The sequence below is a fragment of the Anopheles coustani genome, chromosome 2, assembly GCF_943734705.1.
Source record: "Anopheles coustani chromosome 2, idAnoCousDA_361_x.2, whole genome shotgun sequence".
Taxonomy (NCBI): Eukaryota; Metazoa; Arthropoda; class Insecta; order Diptera; family Culicidae; genus Anopheles; species Anopheles coustani.
The window spans coordinates 57,418,987-57,441,201 of NC_071289.1; the positions used below are offsets into that span (position 1 = coordinate 57,418,987).

General features: G+C 43.3%; 1 protein-coding gene across 1 annotated transcript in view; it reads left to right on the forward strand.

Annotated features, from left to right (window-relative positions):
• Window positions 1-21,839, forward strand: part of LOC131263926 (basic helix-loop-helix ARNT-like protein 1) — a 50,517-nt gene extending 28,678 nt beyond the window's left edge. The window contains exons 3-10 of the mRNA XM_058266210.1: window positions 12,579-12,745; window positions 13,032-13,183; window positions 15,982-16,286; window positions 16,379-16,574; window positions 16,908-17,139; window positions 17,231-18,367; window positions 18,439-18,581; window positions 19,230-21,839. Coding sequence (XP_058122193.1) covers window positions 12,579-12,745; window positions 13,032-13,183; window positions 15,982-16,286; window positions 16,379-16,574; window positions 16,908-17,139; window positions 17,231-18,367; window positions 18,439-18,581; window positions 19,230-19,592 — 2,695 coding nt within the window. The 3' untranslated portion in view covers window positions 19,593-21,839. The remainder of the gene's footprint in view (window positions 1-12,578; window positions 12,746-13,031; window positions 13,184-15,981; window positions 16,287-16,378; window positions 16,575-16,907; window positions 17,140-17,230; window positions 18,368-18,438; window positions 18,582-19,229) is intronic.
• Window positions 21,840-22,215: the final 376 nt, after the last annotated feature.

Consider the following 22,215-nt stretch of genomic DNA (forward strand, 5'->3'; position numbering starts at 1 on the left):
GCCAGGGTAAGATTTGTATCGATTGCAAAATGATACTTTCCACTTGAGGGTGCTTCCGGGCTACAATGTTGCTCCAACCAAGCACCTTCCAGCCCGAGTCCGAAATGTATACATTACTTCTGTTCCGCTCTCGAAACCAGTCGATCGAATGGCAGTTGGAGTGGGCAATAACAAGAAGCGGGCGGGGTAGTTCGGATGCATGGTTCCGTGCGTCACGATGCACCGATGCGATAATCCTCGCCTACCCCTTACGATGCACAGCAGAGGTGGCCACGCCGGTGCACGCCGTGTCAAGTGTTTAACGAGTGCCTTCGCGCTAGTGTGGTCGTAAATTGATTGGCTTCACTTAGCTTAACCTCACTTTCTTTCATGTCGAAGTGCCGGTAAGGGATGGATTTACCGCGCCGGCGAGAATAAATTGGCCAAAGGGTTGGCGTCATTTTTATTCATTCGTTTGTACACTCTTGCTCATAAACAAACCTACGGAAGACCAAGGACAGTAGAATGCAAGCGCACTCCGATGGATGATTAGTTTTATTCCAAACATTGAAGTCTTTTTATACTTTAAATTTCCATGTCTTACGTAGTTTAATTCTTTATTTAAACAATGTAAACTTTTTATTTAAAAAGCTGCAATTTTCTTATGTTATTTGGTGATTTTTGATTTTCTTGAATTGAATTAACTTTTACAAACTTTACAGCCATTGCCACCTAGTTTTTCCCCTGTTTCGTTTTGATCTCAAAATGATTGGAAATTTGAAGATCATTGGTTTTACTCAAAATTTACTTTGTAAAACTACCTACAAAAAAGTTATGTGGCAAAGTTATTAATAATTATACGGCAGTGGTTTTAAACAAACGAAAAAAGTGTCGTTTATCAGCAATAAACGAAACTTAAACAAAAATGTTCTTGAAAAATCGGTAAAAAATCATGGTAAATGAATGTATGACACGCAAAAGTATGTTTTAAAGCATAAATGAATTAATGTTTATTGGTGTTCCAATCTTATTATCTGGGAAAGTCACAATTATTCCTTTTAGTTTCATATTTTCGGCAAGAGACAAAATTTGAAGAGTTAGAGACGAAGTCAGATGCGTTGCAAACAGAATCGGAGACAACCCCACCTGTTTTCGAGGTAAAATTTTAGTGGCAATGGTTGTATAAAATAAAAGGTTTATGTTTTTCTAAATTTGGAATACATCATCGATCAGCTCATGTTTTTACTAGCAATTGTTTGATTCGGGCAACAGTAACAACTAGTGTTTGTGTTTGTGTAACATCCGTTCATTCTGGGGATTCCTACCAACTCTTTGATGCATTCCTATTCTGCAGCAGTACACAAGGAAAAAAATACCTTTTCTACTATCAACAATGGTTTGCATGTGGCAGGAACGCAAAGAAAATCTGTCGTGGAAAACTGAATGTAACTGGTACACGATGATTCCTGCGTTCGCACCTTTTTCGAGCGAAGGTGTTGGTGTGCGTCCGGTGAGGTGTGGCTGCTTGCTCCTTTTAAAGCGGCTTTAGTTGTTTACAATCTGGGCCAAGGCAACACCGTACAGCAAACGGTGCGAAAAGCAAATGCACCCATCTGATTTTTCCTCCGCCGGCGAGCAAAACGGTAGGACACTCGATCCATCTTGGCACTCGCCGCGTCCAGCGGAACTCACGGTTGGTGTAGCTAGTAAACACATTTCTATTTTCTATTCCGCGTGATATGGGCAACATGGTAGCAAATAGTAATGGTGGTAGTGTCCCGCGAGGGATCAAGTGTGTCGAGCCGATAGTTTTGCGATGATGAAGTCCGGAACGCCGGACGACCTGCTGCTGTTTGTCCTGTAATTATTTGCACATTTACAATGTATTTCCTGAGGCAGAGGGGAACTCTATCTGCGCTGGGTGGTATTTTGTTGGGGGGAAATAGGGCTGTTGCGGGAAGGCCGAGGGGCATTATACAAATGAATTGTGGAAATTTCACCAAACGATACCCGGAGGCAGTAAAGTACGGTAGTAGAATTTGATGTCTACCAGTCACGTCGGCATCCGCTCGCCGGGAATGTCTCGCCCTCGGTAGGGCCCATGTAAACACCCACACACACAAACATAAACCCTCAGTGGGAGGTGGATTTGTTGATCGGCCGGCCATTTGTGCAACACATTGTTGCATGCCAGTGGACACGGCTCACCGCTCCTTGGGCTACCGTTACTTGGCCGCGCACTCCAGTGCAAATGTAATAAGCTGTAATTAGTGTTACCATTGTTCGATTGGCCACTTCAAGTTCTACGCCGTGTCCGTTGCGATCGGAACCGGTGAGCTTGACCGGCACCGGTAAATTGTAAATTGCGCAGTAGCTTCCCTTGGTGGATGCGGTACACCATTTTTCTTCCACTTTGCGTCAGTTTTTCCTACCACGTGACTTCGCGGCTAATGTTCAGTGCGACAGAAGTCACTACAATCAGCTCGGAAAGGATGAGCCTTCCGGATTTGATTCGTTTGCTAGATGGAGTGGACTCGATTTGTAATCTGGAGACAAACGAACGGCGGCGCTGATATGCGTACTCCTGGGAGGTATTTAGTATTAGATTAAGGCGATGGGATTTATACTTGAACGGCTTTCCAATGTTGGTTACAACACCCTTTCGAATCTGTTTCCTCTGTCAGCGGATGTGCATGCCGCCGGGTGATGTCCACTCAATCACGGCTTAGTACTTTGGCGCCCTTATCAGCGATGGCGTACGCGGTAGGGTTTTGCTACAAACTGCGACAAACTTGGAGCGAATCTTTAATTAATCGTGCGATACCCAGTACTCGTTCCGATTCTAGCACTCTCGTTCGTCGACGGGTTCCTCCGATCGATGATCTTGATCGCGTCATAGACAAACACATCGTCCTCTTCTGCCTCGTGAGTTCACATTGCGTGCATTCGCTGGTCGCCCGTCGGTGGAAGATTTTTGCGTCGCTGGTACTTGATTAATTATCGACACGCCACCGCCAGGCGACACGGTAGTTTGATACGGTAGCGGTGCAACTATGTTGCAGGCTGTTGATAATTGCTCTTCGCTCATAAATACAGTGTCGATGCGCATTAGGTAACTTTCATTCTTAACTCTACCGTTTTTTAAACGATCAAAGGGTACGCAACTGTTAGGTGTACAACAAAGGAACAACGAATATTAAATAATTTATATGCAAAAGTTTTGCTTCATCTCACGATAAACTCAATTATCGTCTTCGTTGTAGTACGTTTTAGTTTGTTAGTCTAGCTTCATTTTTATCCAGCTTACAGTTATCCGCACACCTCGTTTCAAAGATCCTTTATTTCTTAAATGAAAGCTATACTGTTTCTGCTTCCTAGGATGATTTTTTCTTTACATTAGATTACATTGATTTAGAATATTGCGATAATGCATTGAGCGGTAATTTAAATCGCTCTTTTTAAGACGCTATAACTTCTCTATTTTTGAAGATTTTTTTTATCCGTAAACTGCGACGGCGTCATATGTGATCTTAAAAATAATAAATGACTTCATAGATAGCTAGACTAGTATATCAGCTTTCTAGTACACCCTTTTTTTAAATTACATTTTATCAATTTTGAAAAATTAAAAGTTAAAAGAAATTCAAATTACGTTCATTTTGAGCTTTTTTGCTTTACACCGACCTAGCAGATAATGGTGGAGTGTATCAATAAATAAAAAAAAACACCAACAGATGATCAACAAATGTACTAAAAAGCAGCCGTTTAAAGAGTTGAACTATTTTCTAAAATAGAAAAGTTACAGCGTTTTAGAACAGAGGTCAAATTTCCGCTGAAAAACAAGACAGCGGTTGTCAATTTGGTTCTCGGAAAAACAGAAAAATCGGAAATTTTTGTTTTAGATGTAGCTTTGGATTTTCAGAAAAGCGTTGTTTTTTTTTATATTCAGCCGCTTTCAAAATATTCAAATAAAAAGTTGCGTTGTGGTCAAAATTGCCGCTGTTTGGATTCTAGTGTTAAATATGATATTTAAGTATCACATCTCATCTTTTTCATAAATATGTGCCTTGATTTGTTCACCTAAAATATCATATTTCAGAAGACGAGTACCAACTACGCACTATTAAAGGCGTTTTAAATGATTGCAACTTTCACTTAACAGCAACTGTCAAACACTCATTTCACTCATGTGAAACCCAACTTAGCACGTCTAAACGCGAAATAAACAAACAATTTGAGTTGCGCAACTAAAATTTCACTTAACGTAGCCGGGCTGTAAATTTCTTTCACAGCAATGAAAGTTTCTTGACAGCTCGTGCAACTGACAGATTTCGAAGGCGTCAACAGTATAAAACCATTTAAAATGATCGTTAAACGAAATAATCAAAGTCGTTTTATGCGATTTAAGTTCACCTGCATGATTCACAACGCTAAATGAGTATTATTATTAATTTTAGAGATGAAATAATACAGCTCATTTACAATTCTACATAGTTTGTTTACCGACTCATCATTGCCGGTTGACAGTTAGCGTTAATTTGTTGTGAGTCGTGTAAACGCGTGATGCGTTCGGAAACTTTCAGTTTAGTGAAATGAAGACGTTTGAAAGTTTCTCTTGCATGAAAGATAATTGCTGTCATTTATCTGCACCTTTATGCTTAGTTTACATGACGCGCAAAGTAACCACCAAACCAAAAGGTAAAATGAGAGAGACTGATAAAGTCGGTCAGTCAACTATCAAAATGGACTTGGTCTGGAGTTCATGCGGATGGGAAATAGTTTATTATGATGATGTAATGTAATATTTGTTGATAAGATTGCGGTGAACAGGTTACCTCTTTACTGTTTGTTTCCAGTTAAACATTCAAATTAATATGTAATGCGATTTTCTTTGCATCGGCTCACGTATGTTGACTGGCCAGGATATTAAATAAAATTTCTCATTATAAACAAAGGTAATCGGATAACTGCTCAATCATTAAATTATTCTCCAATGCACAGACACCTTTTCTACCCATCCGTGGGATTTTGTTCCTGACTTATGCCGCGGTTCTAATCTGACAGAATGGCGGTTAAGCTTCAGAAAATATTTTACGGTATCGGGATGGTTTAAGCTAGCTTCCGTCCCCGGCAGCGCTATCATTCGTTCTGTTTGTGTTAGCTCCTTCTAGGTCGAATAATTTTTCGCTGATCTGAACAACAATAATCAATCCGTAAAGCGCGGGTGTTTCCTCTCCCCCCCCCTCACTACCCCCTGGTGGGTGGTCCGATGGAATTTGCTTTCCTCTTTGTAACAGGCATTGAATAAGTTCTATCGAATTACACTCAATATCCTTGGCGGCACGTGTTCAAGCCGGAGTGGGGTAGTCCAGAAATGTCTACTAGGGTGAAATTGGCCAGTTGTTGTACTGTCCTGTAATATCTCAAATTCTTCACCTTAGAAAATCCTTGCCCACGTTGGGCGGGGGGAAATATGCTGTCCGGTAACGAGCGACCAGTAGCGCAGCTCACTTAACGGATTCATGATACGAGACCCTCGTATTCGGACCCCGCCCCGAGCAACAACGGATGTCTATTTCTTTACCGACGCGATAGGCCTCATTTTGCCTGCCTCGGCCCGGGAATAGCATGGGCAAAGGTTTTCGACCTTGTATTAGCGAATTCCGGGAAATCCATTGAAAATCGTACACTCGAGGCAACGTCCCGGCGAGTCTTCAGCATCCCTGCGAAGCCGTGTGTGCCGAGCCGGCTTCACCGCTCGCGTTTTTCTCGTGGAGCTTTCTCTCTTTCTCCCGTTTTGTACTTGTTCGAGTGTCGGTGGGAGTCCACCGGCTGGCGGCGGCGGCAGCAAGCGAAACAGGGTGGGTGGTTGTCCTTTTTCCCGGCTTCTCATGTCTTTGTACGGTTTGGATCACTTTCTCTTTCACAACAACCATCCCTATCTGGCGCAACGCTCCTCTCCGTTCTCATCTTCCGATTGCCTGGGGCTTCCACAATAACCTCACCATCGACGCGGGCCCATTTTGTTCACCGATAAGCTTAGCGATGTTGCCGCTCTTGACAGCTTTCTTTCAGCGTTTCGGCTCGGACAAACTTTTGCTTGAATGAAATAGACGAAAAAAGGGTCTCTGTGCGTGCGTGCCCAGAGACAACCGGCGAGGTGGGGAGGCTTAAGGGCGGCCACTCTGGATGCTGTAGTGTGCTTCACTGCACGTTCTGGAAGGTCCAAGGTTCGCGAACCGACCGTCTCCCGTAATGCTCAAGCATCCTTCGGTTCGGCTCGAGCATAACTCATCCGCAGCTTCTATCCAGAACTGGCACGCACAGGTGCTCAATCTCGGCGTGGTACGTCGCCGTGGTTCCCGGATACCGCGTACTGATTAGAGATCCTTATCCTTTTATTCATCGCCATTCGCCACACTGTGTCACCGTCGTTTGGTAGCCGATGATTTTGGCGGAAAAACCATCAACAGCCTAGAGCGATCTCTGCGGGGAGATAAATAAGGTGGGCTGCCCGGGGAGGGAACGATTTTCGTGTTATCAAACGAAAAAGCGTCATTGTCGAGAGGGTATGGACGAACCTGTGGATGCTGGGCTAGAGGTTCTCGGAAAATCCTTTGACGTCTTTATGATACGAGAACAACAACAACAACCGAAGAAAACCCGAGAAACGATCGAAGAAAATTCAATGTGCATGTGTGTATGTGTGTGTGAGTCGTTTTTAGCAACCCCCCCTCCGGTACTGAGCACCTACAAACCACCCGCTCTGTCCTGCCAAACAACGGCAGAAAGAAGGTGTGGGTTTTCGTAGCGAAATTTAAAGGATGAAAACATGCCACCCTCAGCGGTATCCCGAAAAGATGGGGTTTTTCAAGGGTGGAAGCATTGGACGGTTGAGTGAGATTCGAATGAAACATTTAATTAATCATCCATTCTACCTTTTTTATCTAGCATTTCTGTGATGATGCAACCATTTCTGTGATGATCCAAGTTTTGGCATTCATTACACGAGGTATAAAAGTAAAATGTATGGCAGAACACAAGATCCTTCGCAAGATGTGGACCGAAATGTGGATATGTTGGAGGAACTTCGTCGCTTATTCTTGCAAGAAATGTATAAATTCTATGAATGCTCAAGAGATTTATCGGATAGACGATGCAGGTAGGGAACCAACATTTAGAGCAAGGCATCATAACATGAAAATTTCTTCACGAGAAGATTTTATACCGTGCTTATTTAGCAGAAACACCTAGAAAGACTACATTCGAAGAAGATTTACCGTGTATGCTTGGTTAATCATTTAAAGTAGAATCATTATGATACCTAAACATTATTTGTTTTCTGACTAATGTATGAAGCAATACATTTCTCAGGATCGTGAAAACTGTGGTAAAAAGATATACATAGTCCTGTTTGAAAAGGTGTTTTAACCTATCATTTGTTTCATTTTGATTGTATTCGTTAACTGTATTTTTCAGTCTCGCAAGGCATTCTCAAATTTAGTCTTGTACATAACTGCTTAATATCCCTTACGCGATGCAATTTGTACTAAATTACAAGTTCGTTCATAATGAATAGAGTTTGACAGCAGATCAAGAAGTTGTATTTATTTTCAAAGAAAGTAGAATTAGAAGTTGGGTTTTCGTTCAGTTTTGTAATTTAAGTTAATAACGCAATGGAGGCTTAGCATCATCGAAACCGCGGGCTCCCTGTGCCAGATTCTGCGTATCGTATTGTGCAACCATGACTAATACCATAATTCTATTTCACATACCACTTAGCCGGCCGGCATTAGCGTGCCTTGCTTGGAGCAAGTGTTCCATCGATGGCAACAATGTTGGGACAACGAATGTGGTAACCGGTAAACAGGTTGGCGGCGCACTGTTTTTGCACCGCTTTTCCCTCCCGCATCCTGCCCCGTTGCACGTCCTCCGACGCCCTGTTCAAGGTTGCTCGTTCGTGAGTGAATGCGTGCCTCTTGGCACGGTAGAAATAGGAAAGCGACGAACAGTTCCCGATGGAAGGCGACAAGGACCGCGGGAGGCGTTCAGGAACGCACCGTATTTTGTGCAAATATAGTTTCCCGATAGAGTCAACCTTGCAGCGGTGGAGATGTCCCGGTCAGTCCGAGCGGAAGACCGATTTCGGATTCGGTTTGGTCGAAACGGTTGTCGCTAAAAATAGTTGGACGCGATCCGCGTCAAATTTCGGGCTGAGAAAACTAGAGGAAAACTGAATGCGAGCGAAGAAAATGCTAGATCGGAGCAGTTGATCTCGATCAGGTGGGAGGTTACGTTCCAGACGCTCGCTAGCGGATCTTCATGCTAATTTCTTTGCCAATTTCTTTACCAGAGTTTCCGTCTGGTTTGACCTTGTCCTCATTTTTGGGTGGGATAGTTACGCGCAGAATCAGGTCGCATTAACGCTCCAATTACGGGAAAGGCATCAGGTTCGCAAATTCCCAGACTTCAAAAGACAGGTCTATCATATCACCTTTTTCCGATGTTCTTATTTTTGGAATAGAACTGAAACGATGGCCAGTTTGTATTACGCGTGTGAACGAATAGTTGAAAAGGCAAATATCATGCCAACGGCAGAGGAAAGAAACATCTTGCCCTCCTTCTAATATCAACAAACGAGCGCTCTTGCTCGCCCAACTCATCTTTCGCTCGTGCCCGGCCGCGTGCCGTGATCATACGAGCGCTCTGTGGCCGCCGACGCCCCCCGTTTGCAACAATGTTGTCCCGAATCGGGGACAAACAAAGTGTTGAGGCGCGCATTAGCGCGATACCAGCGATGCGCCGGTTGCACCAGCCAGTCACTCGATGCCGGTGTGCAACTGCAACCGCAAACACAAACAAACACCCCTCTCGGGCGCGCCCCATCCCACCGCTCCTCCAAGGGACCATTCGCCTAGTCTCCGCGGAACATCTTTGTCCGTCGCCGGAGATTTGTGCAATTGTCGGTGACTGCCTGCTCGAGGTTCTCATGAGAGAACTCGCTGCCTAGTGGCTGTATGCGTGTGTATGTGTGTGTTCCTGGCGGACAAAGTATGTCTGATATTTGAACCTTTTCCATACGCGCAACGTCTGGACTCTCTAGACTTCGGCCAGCTTCACGTGTTTGCTTCGTCGTTCCCTCCAATTTCCTGTTCCTTCCCGGGTTCTACATCAACAGTCTTCTGGACCGCAATGATATTGCGAGACAGCACACTTCACCCACCCCATGGGACCATCGCATCTTTTCCCCATTTCCTCCCGACCACAGAACCATCCTGCCCGGCGGCCGAGACCTACATTCCGTTTCCTTGTGTGTGCCAGTGGGCTTCGTCCAATAGGTGTCATTACAACAGACCCGTACTTCGTTCCCAACGCCATCAAGGTTGATCCGCGTCCTGAGCTGCTCGTGACAGCCGCGTGATGTAAAACATGCCCACATTCGACCTGTACTACTCTGTCGAGAATGTCCCATCCAAATTATGAGCAGTTATTGATGACAACTTAATTTGTACCTTTGCGGTTACTACCGACTGCCAGGCGAGATGCTCATTAAGACATTGATAGGAGATGACGAAAGTGATAGGTTCTCATTTTGTGGCATATCAAGAAGCAGATTTTCCAAAACTTGTAATCTGTCTTGGTAGCGTCGCGCTGCTAACTGGGGTTGACAACTGTCGTTGGTTAATTAGAAGCTCCTTAATGCGATGGTGGGCTGGTTTCTTTTGAATTTATTAAAAGTGCTTTTGCGTGACATCCCACCCAGTTCGACAGAATAAGTTCTTTGATATAAAACCTTTTCGAGCGAATTGTTCGAAAAGGATCGAAACCGTTTGAGGTTCATTATGGTGGATTAAGGCACACGTTAGATATGTGTATGCCATTTCAGCTTTGTTTGTGATCTCGTGTGCTTAGATTAACGAGTTCCGACTGCTCCTGGTTGATCAATTATCCTTCTTCAGTGGGTTTACTGCTTTGTTGCGACGATTGCTTTAGTTATCCCTATATGTTGCCTTGGTTTTCGTTTGAAGCGAATCGAAAAGATTAATTAATATTAGCACATTTTTACTTCGAACATCAAAGTGGCAAACCGGTTAATGTAAACGAGTTTTAGCTAAGCAATTTCGCGTACAGATAATTTACGTTGGTGGTTAGTTTTATGATTAGACGTCTTTTCTAATTCAATTTTAATTGCTCTTGATTATCGCGAATGATCTAATAGACGATTGCGTTTAGCTCCTATTGTTGTGGCTTTTCCAAACAAGCTTTTCAGTTTCTATATATCTCCGGAAGGATGAAGAAACGTACTTCTGAGGTAAAAGCTATCAGATAGTTTGATAGCAAAGAACAAATACATTTTGATTTTCAGCTTTTGATCTATAATAACCTAACCTAATAGTTGTATTAGTGTTGTATATAAGTTCCGTTTTTTTTAATTTCAAGCATCTTTCTTTCAAATTTAGTTGTTTGTGTACTTACGGATTCGATTTGTAAGTCTGGCGGAGGTGTAGAAAAAGTACCTTCTATGTAGTATATCTTTTATTTTAGAAAGCACAATTGAAAGCTCTGTGCTAGAGAACAGACTATCTTCATACTAAATCACCTTCATTTTGCTTGATTCATACCAGACTATTTTAAGGCCACACACTCGGAGTGAAAATGATTTGTTTTCATAGATTTGAAAATGCGTACAAGCGTGATGCGTATAATTGGCAAAAATAAATTAATTACCGATGTGTCACCAGTTTTCCCACCTTTTTGCCACACCGAAGCGTCTAACGCTTGGTTTTCCAGCGCTACCGCTGAAAAGATGATGGGAAAAATAAAATAATATGTACATTGATTCGTCTTTCACAGCTACGTTAGACATTCAGAGCGTCTTAGCGATTCCTGGACTTGCTGCGTCCTATTTCCACGAGTCCCGTGTTTTCGGGATCCTTAAATACACTATCGCTCGAGTAATTATCGATTTCCATTCGAACGTTCCGCGAGTCGTCGCTAAACCTCGCTTGCCGATGCTCATTTTACCATGACCACCGTAGAGCCGCAATGTGCCATGCCACCTCCACGAGGTTGGCACTTTTCACTTGCACGGCGTATGTGGCGGGAGTTTTCCGACAACTGCTCCTTGATAATTACCTCGCAGATGTCGGTACCAGGCTCGAACCTTGCCGAAGTTTCGTACGCACAATTTGCCCGCTCCGCGCGTACTGGAAAAGGACGGAACGCAAATCAAATCAGTATTGATTGCTTTTCCCCGGAACGCATTTAATCTGCAGAAGTTTTTCCGGCCCAAGTTTACCTTCGGACCAAAAAACCAGTCAAACATTTGGTCGCCTAAAAAATATGTTTACTTTCGTTTGCTAATTGCTTGCTTGTGCAGTATCCGATTGGTCCGAAGCCGTGTGCTGATTTACTGATGTTTGAATGGGCTGACCATTTCTTTGTGTAAAATGTAATTCGATTGAAGAAACCCCCCTCGTTGGTATTTCCCAAAAATACCATCTTGTCCGTTCATCTGATCACCGCTGTTGTCCCTTATCAAATCAAATTGATGAATTTAAAAAAAAAACGCATATTCAAATTGTAAACTAAAAACCTACTTACATGAAACTTGATTATTTTATTGCCCCAAACGCACGAAGAAAAACAGTCGCTTATTAATCAAACAGCATAGACGCTGCGGCTACAAACTTTTGACCTTGGCAGCCATACAAGCACCGAGTGTATGATGTTTACATCTTCCCGGTTTCGGGGCCATCCTTTTTCGAATCGTCATCCGATGATGCAGCAGTTATCAGCGCTCCATGCTAATTTTGCTCCGACATTACGGTGGTTTCCCTCCGGGGGAACGGTTTGTCGATAATGTATTCTTAAACAGCGTGATCATTTAGCACCAGTGGATTAGGTCGAATGACCGAAACAGTTCCGGTGTGTTATAGCAACAGATGAAACACAACTTCCCCTGTACTGGATGTAATGTACACGGTGTCCAATATATTCTCATACAAATTCAAACATCAATTATTTTATAACATAATTTCGGATTACATTTTTATAAATCATTCACAACATAATTTCGCATTCACGTACAACTTCTATCGTTATTTTGTCGCATATTCCAATATTGTTGATATTCATTTAAATAATTCATTTAATTGCTATCCAGTGAATTGGGAGGGCAGACTTCTGGATTTAAAAAAGGTAGTCAAACTTGTTCATTTACAGAAATGGGTCAAATTAGTAGTATAATAAATAATGACAAAAAAAACAAAAATTTTATGTCTTATGTAAACACATTAGAATGATTAAAAATATGTCACACAGTGTTTGACCTGCGGCATCGGCACTACGGCTCGGTGCAAAAAATGTATGAGAATTTATTGGACACCGTGTACATTGGTCGGGGTGGAGTTTACAATCACCGTTGCCCATGAAAAGATGCGTAACACAGTTCGGAGTAGAATCATTTTGTTTTTTTTAGCAAACTCCGTTTTCCACTCCGCAAACTCCGCAAAGTTTCAAACGTTTGGTTTGGTTTGGTTTGAAATTTGTTTAACTGCTTTTTGATGAGTTTTTTTTTGTTCCAATCTATTTCACAGAAATGGGCGCGAGGCACGCAACCGAGCGGAAAAGAATCGGCGCGACAAGCTTAATGGATCGATACAGGAACTGTCCGCGATGGTGCCGCATGTGGCCGAGTCTCCGAGGCGTGTGGACAAAACTGCCGTACTGCGCTTCTCGGCCCACGGTCTGCGGGTGGACTATGGTAAGTCTATGGAACTATGTTTTCTGCTTTAATCTTTATCTCTTCCTGCATTGTGTGTTTTGATTTGGTTTTCATTAAACGATGATCCATGAGCATCGTTTTACATGATTTTAAACCCCTTTTGAACGGCAATGGTAATGGAACAGAAATGGTTTTTCTGTTTACGAAATATCGGTGCTGTTAAATTGTTGTATATGTTAAATTACATACACTTTTTCCTTTTTTTTTTTTCCTTTGACCTTGCTCGATGATTTATAAGAACATTAATCTACCTTTCACTCCGCAGTGTTTGGCAAGTCGAAACCGGAAGAAACGTTCAAACCCGAAGCCCAGGACTCGCTGTTCCGCATGCTGAACGGGTTTCTGCTGACCGTAACTTGCCGAGGCCAGATCGTGCTGGTGTCCCCTTCCGTGGAGCAGTTTTTGGGACACTGTCAGGTGAGTGTTACTATCAACCAGCTTCCCACCTACATTACTCATGGGTTAGTGTTACTGAAAAAAAATTTTAAAACAAATCTTCTCAACAAACCCCCATTCCTACCCCATCTGGCTTTACACAGATGTGTTGTGTATGTTATTTTTTCTCTCTGTTGCTCTTGTGTTTCTTATCGCCTTTTCATGTTGTTTTTTGTTTTTTTGATACCGACATTAAATTATTCTGTGATTACGTCAACATAGCTTGCGAAAAAGTGAGTCGCACTCCAACCGAGTTTGATTGCAATAATTTTAATTTCTTCAGAATCTAAACATTCCAAATGGAGCGGAGGCAAATGTTTTGATTTAGATTTTTTTCCCAGCCATAACAAGTCAATCTTCAGCACAATCACTTCTTGGGCGGTGGAGGAATCCCAGCTCCATAAATGGTTGGTGCGGTCGAAATCGGTTTACACTGTGGTGGCATTCGGCAATCTGCTAAATCATGTGCTAACGCGACCGACCCGGCTTAATCTTAGCCAAAATGACAAATCATTTTGCTAAAAGTATGAATGCTTCAAACACTATTCGATTCGATTTCGATTCAAACACAAACGCGATTCCTATCACTTCCTTTCTAAATCATGTTCCTCTGGTTGGCAGCAATATTCGAAAGCGAAAGGAAAACGGACCTGCTCGTACGTTGTACCGGTTCGCGGTTTTGTATTTGTCTTATTTTTGGCTATCTCACCTGTTCAGGGTGTTTGCGAAATAAGTTTTTTTTTTATGCCAGAGGCATCGAATGCAGCAAAAACAAAAATTATATGACCCAGATTTGATCTCACAATTCCCACTTACCGCCCGGTATTTAAGCTAAGCGATCGTTTGAACTGACGATTGGTTGTGCTTAGTGAGAAGTGATTGTAAACTTGACATTATGGTGCTTGATTTGATTTGGAATTCTTTCGCTTTGCCTTGTGTCGTTTACCTTCTTATTATGCACGGGTTATACATAGTAAAAGTAAATACCTTTCGATAAAGCCTGCCATCTTATTGACGCGTTTATTTTGGACTTCTCAAAGTACTCTAATTTTATAAATGATATGTTATATGTGTACGGATATATCTGGCTCAATCTAAACGTTTTTTTGTGAAGAGGCTGGAAAATATTACCAAAATGTATTATCGTATGTTAAGAAAACAACTAATAATCTGCGTTGTTTTTTGTAATGTTTCGTATGTTCACAATGATTTTGCATGGCAATCGATTGTTGTTCTTGAAACAATATATATCCAAATAACAAAAATATGCGAAGCACGCAGATTTGTGGTCTTAACATGGCCTTGTCTTCCAATAAAATTACTGTAGCAAAACAGTACTATAAAAATTCAACGCAATACAAACCAATTTTATTTGTTTTCTTGTTGGGACACAAATAATACATGAAATATTCTCTCGAATCGTCCCGCTGGATGGCAACTATTTGTCTCGCTGTGGAGAAAAGTGATTGTGAGAGGGGCGGAGATGAGTGGAAGGGAGGGTGATCTTTGCCTTCTAGCACAAGCGACCTTTACCAGCATTTCCTCCCGTGGTGCCAATTTGCTTAGTTGGAAATGTTTTCAAACCGAGTTTTTCCGCGCTCTGCAATTTGCATCTCGCAAATGCGCCCACTTGCACACCGGGACAAAGTGCAGCTCCTGTAGCCGGTTGCATCTTTATCGGGCCTTTCAAGGTTCCCGCAGGTCGCGCCTCGCAACATTCCTAGGTCGACTTGCCTTGTCCGGCTAGCGGTGGAAACCTGGAGGGGGGAGAGCTGCGTGTGGGCTGGTTCTGAAGCGTAAACATTCGTGACTACGTGCCTGACGGAAGGATGTCTTCGCTTGTTGTGCTACTACCAACCGCAACGAAGTGATTGCCTCGCTTCTTTTCTAACGGGGCAACACTCAAGGTCAGGTCTGTTTTTCGCGAACAAACGGAGACCGCTCCATTTATGCATCGTGGTGCAGCACCACGGCTACCGAAGCCCCCGCACAGGACATATTCTATTTAGCTAGCGAAGAGGAATTTGTTGACAACAAAGATCGAATGTACACGAGCAAATGAATTATGATGAAACGTGGCGTTGCGTTTTGCGAAACGCGATCACATTTCCGGATCGCATGAAGATTGCCGGAGCGTGGCGAATTTGTGCGTGAATGTAGTTTTGCAACCATTATGTATGAGTTGTTGCTTGTTTTCATCTGTTTCATTCGTATCTTTTATCGTGGCGATAAATCAGACGTGCTAATACGCTTGTGCTAATAAGGTCCGTTTATTTTCGTGTCTATGATGGTTCCACGCTATTTTTATTGCGCCACGTGGTAGGCGGCAGGCGGGTTTGTGAAAAATAAAATGATTAAAATTTGACTTGAAACTAACACAATAAACACAATGTAGCACCAGTACAATTTCAAGCTGTTGGAAGATTATCGTATTCGACGAGTTACTTTAAGTTTTTTTTTTCTAAAAGAAAATCCCTCGTACAATCACAAATATTGTGGTTTTTTTGCTTTTTACGTTAGAACTACCGGGATTAGGACGCGAGAAACTCTGTCGCGATTAGTCAATATGGCCGATGGTTCCGGTGGCAATTTCAACGAACCGATATATGATTAATGTTTATGTAGATAAAATTGGTTTTTTGAATCATACATTGAGCTGGCCTTGATATGAATTTGTATTTGAAAAACAATGTAACAATGAGTGCGGCGAATTTTTACAGTTTCTCAATTATGCTTTTTTAACTATTGTATTTGAATGGTTTGCCTTTGATTACTTCTAGACTGATCTGTACGGGCAGAACCTGTTCAATCTAACTCACCCGGACGATCACGCGCTGCTGAAGCAACAGCTGGTACCAACGAATCTGGTGAACTTGTTCGATGGAGCCGCTTCGCCAGGGAGTGGACCGTTGGGGACGAGCGGTAGCAGTAGCGGTGGATCCTCGCTTGCCATGCTCAGCCCACCGTTAGAGGGCAAACCCGGCGACGAGCAGGAAACGGGGAGCGACGAAAGGCGCTCCCAGCGCGAGGAGGAGGAGGAAATTGACAGGAGACTACGGAGCGATAGCCGGAAGTTTACCATCAGGTAAGTGATGCCTTCCGCGCCTCCAATTCTGACTCGAGCGAGGCTAATAATAATCGCAATCATAATAATGATATTTCCTTCCAACCAAACAGGATGGCCCGGGCTGGACCCCGATCGGAGGCAACGACGTACGAGCTCGTCACGATCGATGGCTGCTTCCGGCGCGCCGATTTGGCTCCACGCGGAACGGCCAAGTCCGGCGGTGGAACGTCCGGTATGCAAATGATACGGCGGGCGCGTGGTCGGGACGAAGCCATACCGCTACATAGCATCAACGGGAACGACATCGTAAGTGATAAGAACGTGCGGATTGTTCTGCTTTCTGTCGAGCACGTCACGGTTGCTGGTTGCGTGTGGTTCGAATGTTGTAACAGCTGCACTGACACGCGCACCTGAAAACATTCATTGAAACATATTTTCTCGACGATCTAGTTTGTCAAGAATGTTGAACCTTTTCCTTTCGCTTAACTTGTTAGTCATATTTCACACACACAAACGAAACACATCAGGAAAAGGCACATCAACATGATAGGTGTTGACAACAATTAGGCTGTTAGAATAATTAGACTATCCCACGATCTTAACACTCTCTATCTTATCTTATCTCGCCCGCAACCCCAGGTTCTCATTGGCCTAGCACGAGTGATGAAGGTGCCATCTATCTGTGATCGTTTGATTGAGGCTTGCAAGTATGAGTACAAAACTCGCCACCTGATCGACGGGCGTATCGTGCAGTGCGATCAGCGGATATCGATAGTGGCCGGCTACCTTACGGACGAAGTGTCCGGCCTGTCCCCGTTCACCTTCATGCACCGGGATGACGTCCGATGGGTGATAGTAGCGTTGCGACAGAGTAAGATCACGGGGTTGTTGCTCTCTTGCGAGTGCACGTTGCGTTGGTGGTACCAATGAAGGCTAACTGTTTTTTGTTTCTTTTTTTATAGTGTACGATTATAACCAGAATGGCGAATCCTGCTACAGGCTGATGTCACGCACCGGGGATTTTATCTATCTGAAAACGCGTGGCTACCTGGAGGTGGATAGCGATACCAAAGTGGTGCAGTCGTTCGTCTGCATTAATACGCTCGTGTCGGAGGAGGAGGGTCAACGGTTGGTGCGCGAGATGAAGCGCAAGTTCTCGGTGATCGTGGACAAGGTGGAGCTACCGGACGAGAGCGGTGAACCGGTGGTCGAAAATCCGATGCAAATTGAGGAAGCGGTCATGAATCTGATCACCAACTTGGACGGCGAAGAGAAACTGCTCTCCACGATGCCAGCATCCCCCGCCACCAGCGTAAAGTCGGGCCCGGGTGACGGTATGTCCGGGTTGGCAATCGTTGCACCAGAAAAGAGCTCGATCAAGTCGGCGATCGTGAAAAGCATCAACGTCGTGTCGATCGCGTCGAAAACGATACGTGAGTCACGCGGTTCGCCCGGCGACTGGTCGCCGCTGAACGGTGACCAGCAGAGCAGTAACGATAGCAGTAGTACCGGTGGTACAGCAGGCATGGCCAGTGACGATCCAATGTCACCGTCGCAAGTGGCATCGCCGTCCCCTGGCGGGGGATCTCGGGCAGGCTTCTTTTCTACAGCACCACCCCAAAGAGCGATGGTTGTACAGAAGCGCGAGTCTGCATCACCGCAACCGTCGGGTTCGGGCAGCGTTGAACAGCGTGTGCCACCATTGCCCAACTCGGAACACTACTTTACACAACCTTTCTCACCCTCGGGTGGTGGAGGAACGTCCGTTTTATCGCCAGCCTCTTCGCAACACAGTCAACGAAATGTCAGGAGTCCACACGGTTACGGAGGCAGTGTACCTTCTCCGCCGTCAAATGCCTTCTCGAGGGCAGGTGACGGTGGTACGACACTCGTAAGCCCGGTAAGCCACAGTGGAGGACCGACACGTACCACGAGCGTTCTAAAGCGCACCTACAGCAACAGCAGCATATGCAGTCTAACGGGTTCGGACGGGGAGTACAATAGCCTGAACAGTGGAAACCCAGGGGGGAATAAACGATGTAAGAGTGGTTCTCCCGATCTGGCCAGTTGCTTCCACGAGCTTATGAATCCTGCTTCTGGTGAGTTGTGGGGGGGGGACATTATTTTCCAGGAAAACCGTTCCTATTATTTTGTGTTGCTCTTTTTGTAGATCTTACATCCTTCCTACCAAGCTCTTTCGACGCCGTGGATCAGTCGCTAACGTTGATGGAAACAACCACGACTATTATTCGCGAACAAGTTAGCAACTTCCCAAACCTTCACGAGTCGCATAATCAGTTGGAACGGATAGCGGTAAGTTCGTGAGCCAATGCTCATTTTCAGTTAATCAGGGAAAGAAAACATGCTTCCTATGTTCACTAAAACATTCGTAATATTTAAAAAAAATACATTACCGGCAAAGAGCAGCTTGATACGGACAAACTAGCCCTGAAAACAGTGTAATCCTCAAATTTGTTTAGGATCTTCATAGTAGTTGTAATCCAAACCAAATAGTGATACCAATCAATAAGAAAAATGGTATTCTGTAGAGCCAAATATACGAAAGTTGTGTCTTATGAATCTTTTGGCGAAGTTCATTCAAATTATTTTTTCACCTAAGATTCATTCAGATTGATTCACGCATCTTTGTGGATTTAAATCTCAAAGTTTGATAAAATTTTTCCAAACATTCATGAATCTTAATTAATTTTTAATTTATGTTCCATGAATCTTCACGATTCGTCAATGGACATGGGCTCTATCAAAGCAGGCGGTCTTCTGTTAGTATTTTAGTTACTTTTTGGGCTTAACGTAACTGAAAATAGCATTTGATCCATAAACGCCATGAAAAATGGGATAACAAGAAACATTGAACACCACACACGAAATGAATCGTTAATATAGGAGATTTTAAATAAATTTAACTAATATTACGTTCTTCTTGATCCATGCTGCAAATAGGAAGAACACCAGGAGCAGCGGCAAATGCTGCAGTCAATTCAGGAGGAATTTCAAATACAAATGTCTAACGGCGTAGGAAGCAGGTCGGCGGCGGGCAGACAAGGTCCCGGTGGCGGCAGCGGTAGGAATGACCACGGAACTAGTATGGTAACGGTGACAACGCCATCGACGACGTCATCGACCACGTCGTATCTGCTCGCCGGTTCCGTCGAGGATTCCGATGCCATCTTCTGCAGCACTGGACCGCACGGACGGCAGTCGACTGGTTCGTCGAGTACCGTTTCTTCGATGATGGCTTCGGTTATCACTCCCAACATTGCGCGGTCCCAGGCGCATGGTTCCACCTTGGATGGAGGAAGTTAATATCAGTACTCGACGGGATTGCTATCCATCTGTATGCTTCTCTTCGGCGACAGCCGACGAGTTATGGATAGCGTACAAGTTCCTGAGCGCAACCGGAACACCGAAACCGATTTCCCAAACCACCCCTGTCAGCCTGAACCCGATCGTCCGGATGTCTCTTCTCAACTCCAGGCCTCCGTCCGCTGATACGTGCGCACCACGCGCGAAGCTCTTAACTGATTGTGTATATTAAAAGTAAAACAAAACAAATAACTTCAATGTCTTTACTCTCGACCGCACGAGGGCTTAATGGTCGCGCCATAATATAAGATGTTTGTACGTGTGCGAGTCTGTGTGTATGTCTGAGTGTGTATAACAAATGGTCTAGAATTCGCAGATAGATTTGTACGCCATGAAACGGAATGCACTAGAAAATGTTACGGTGGTATATAAGCGTTGTCACTCGTTGGATGGTCGTGGCATGGTCGAACGATGTTGATAAGTCTTGTTTAATTTAATTTGATTTTTTATCCCGCTTCCATTCGCCGCGCAAAACTGAACAACAAATCGAGCACACACTGAGCCATTCAACAAATTAGTGTGTTTAAAGAGTAATTGTTTTTAAAATTAACGTACATATATTTACACGATTAGGAAGTGATGATTGAAAGTATTCTCTTATTAGCAAATTTAATTCTCAAACATGTTTCTGTCTGTGGCCGCCTCTTAAGGAGGCGCGTTGCTGTTTCATTGTGTCATTCAAATAATAACTGGAAGCGAGAGATGTTAAGTCTGTTTGTTCTATTGTTATTCCCGGGTTTTGTGTCGTTGTACATATGGAAACGCTGTTTGTTATTTTAGTTTTTACTCTGAGATTTCACTTGTTCTGTGTGAATACGAAAAGAAGAAAAAATATCAAAATTCAACAACGAACCGATTACTCTTTTGTCTGACTGAAGGAATCTATGAGCGAAAGATCGATGGGGTCCGTGGGCTTGCGTTTTGTTTGTGCTTAACCACAAGGAAGGTTTATGTTAGTTGTGTATTTTGCATCATATTTACCCCCTTTTTCCACCTAATTCCCCCCATATGCACACTGAGGTCATCATATTGCTGGCCGTAGTATAGGTAAATTGGAGGCTGAGCGACATGAGAATTCCTATGCAGAATAATAAAATTCCGATGGGTTTCGGTTGAATCGATTTTCTCTCTGAAATGTATAAAATTATGTATTTTTTAAATCTTCTCCGGTTTTAGTTGTAGAAGGAAAATACTAAAAATTACTTTGTTAGATAGTCTAATCCCCGATAGCACTTGTGAAGTCAGTGGGAACCACCAGAAATGATATATTGTAACGAAGATGGTAGGGAAAAACAAAAAGGAACGTAAGGGCTTGATCCAAAGCAGAAAATGTTGCGTAGCTTTAGGCATAGCATTGAGCAACGAAATAAAGTTACTGATCTAATAAGTTTGTAATAATTTACCGCTGTATGTGTGTGTAGTAATGCTGAGTGATAAATGAGAGGAAGAACTGGAATAGTGTTGCAGTGGCAATGTGCAGTTTTAAAAGTTTAATTGTTGGAATTTCACAAATGTAAAAGAAAAATGGCTAAGGGAAGTGCAACAAGGAGGCGGACGGATATCCATATATGACATTTGTTTTTGTATTGGATTTGCTACTACTGTCTACTTCAGAGTTCTGTACATTGTTTCGAATTTACCCGAATACCAACAGACCGTGGTTTACCATATTGCTAGCGATGCATGTTCGATTCCGATTAATGAGACAGCCCTCGAAATACCCTCAGCTTAAATGAGCTTACTTGTTAACTATCGTTCTTTCCTTCGTTTACCTTACACGAAAGATCACCTCTTTATCCTTCCGGGTGTATGACAATATTATTTGACCAGAACAAACACAAAATCCCGTTTTAGCGAATAACCAACTAGGAGATCAGATGTTCATGAAATTATGTGTAATACAAGTTTTTTCCTCCGCGACATCTTGCCCCAAACACAACGAGACCGTTATAGAAGATTGCTGGATGCCCTTTCCTGAAAGTTCGCGTTGGAACAGTTTTTTTTCTAATATGTTATGGCCGTAGAAAAAATAAAGGCCGTTGGATAGAGTTTCTAGCAATCCGTTGCTGGCCCGTTAGCGCTCGGGAATATCCGTGGCGAAGGCGAAAGGTTTCTCTTGCTAAGTCTCTTGATCGTCATACACTAAAACCAAAAATCAAATTAACAAACACACAAATAAGATATACAACAGTCAATAAACAAAAGAAAAACCAATTCAATTAACTCTTTAACTTATTTCTCACCTGTGGGTCCGAAATTGTGGGAAGCAAATTGATTCTTTCTTGCTACACAAATCGGAGAAAAAAATCACTTTAAGTAGAGTTATGGGTTCATGTTAGACTTTTCACAGTTATTTATTTGCTTGTACATTTTGCACTGTAGTATTGTAGGCATTTCTTCTCCCATCATAATCCGACCGAGCCATCTCTTCAAACACACACGCACGTACACGCCTCAAGCACCAACCTTACACAAGACACTTTTCATGAATTCATACATTTCATCCTGTTCCCTGACAATAAACACATGAGTATTCTTGGTTGTTATCGCCCGCAATTGTGTT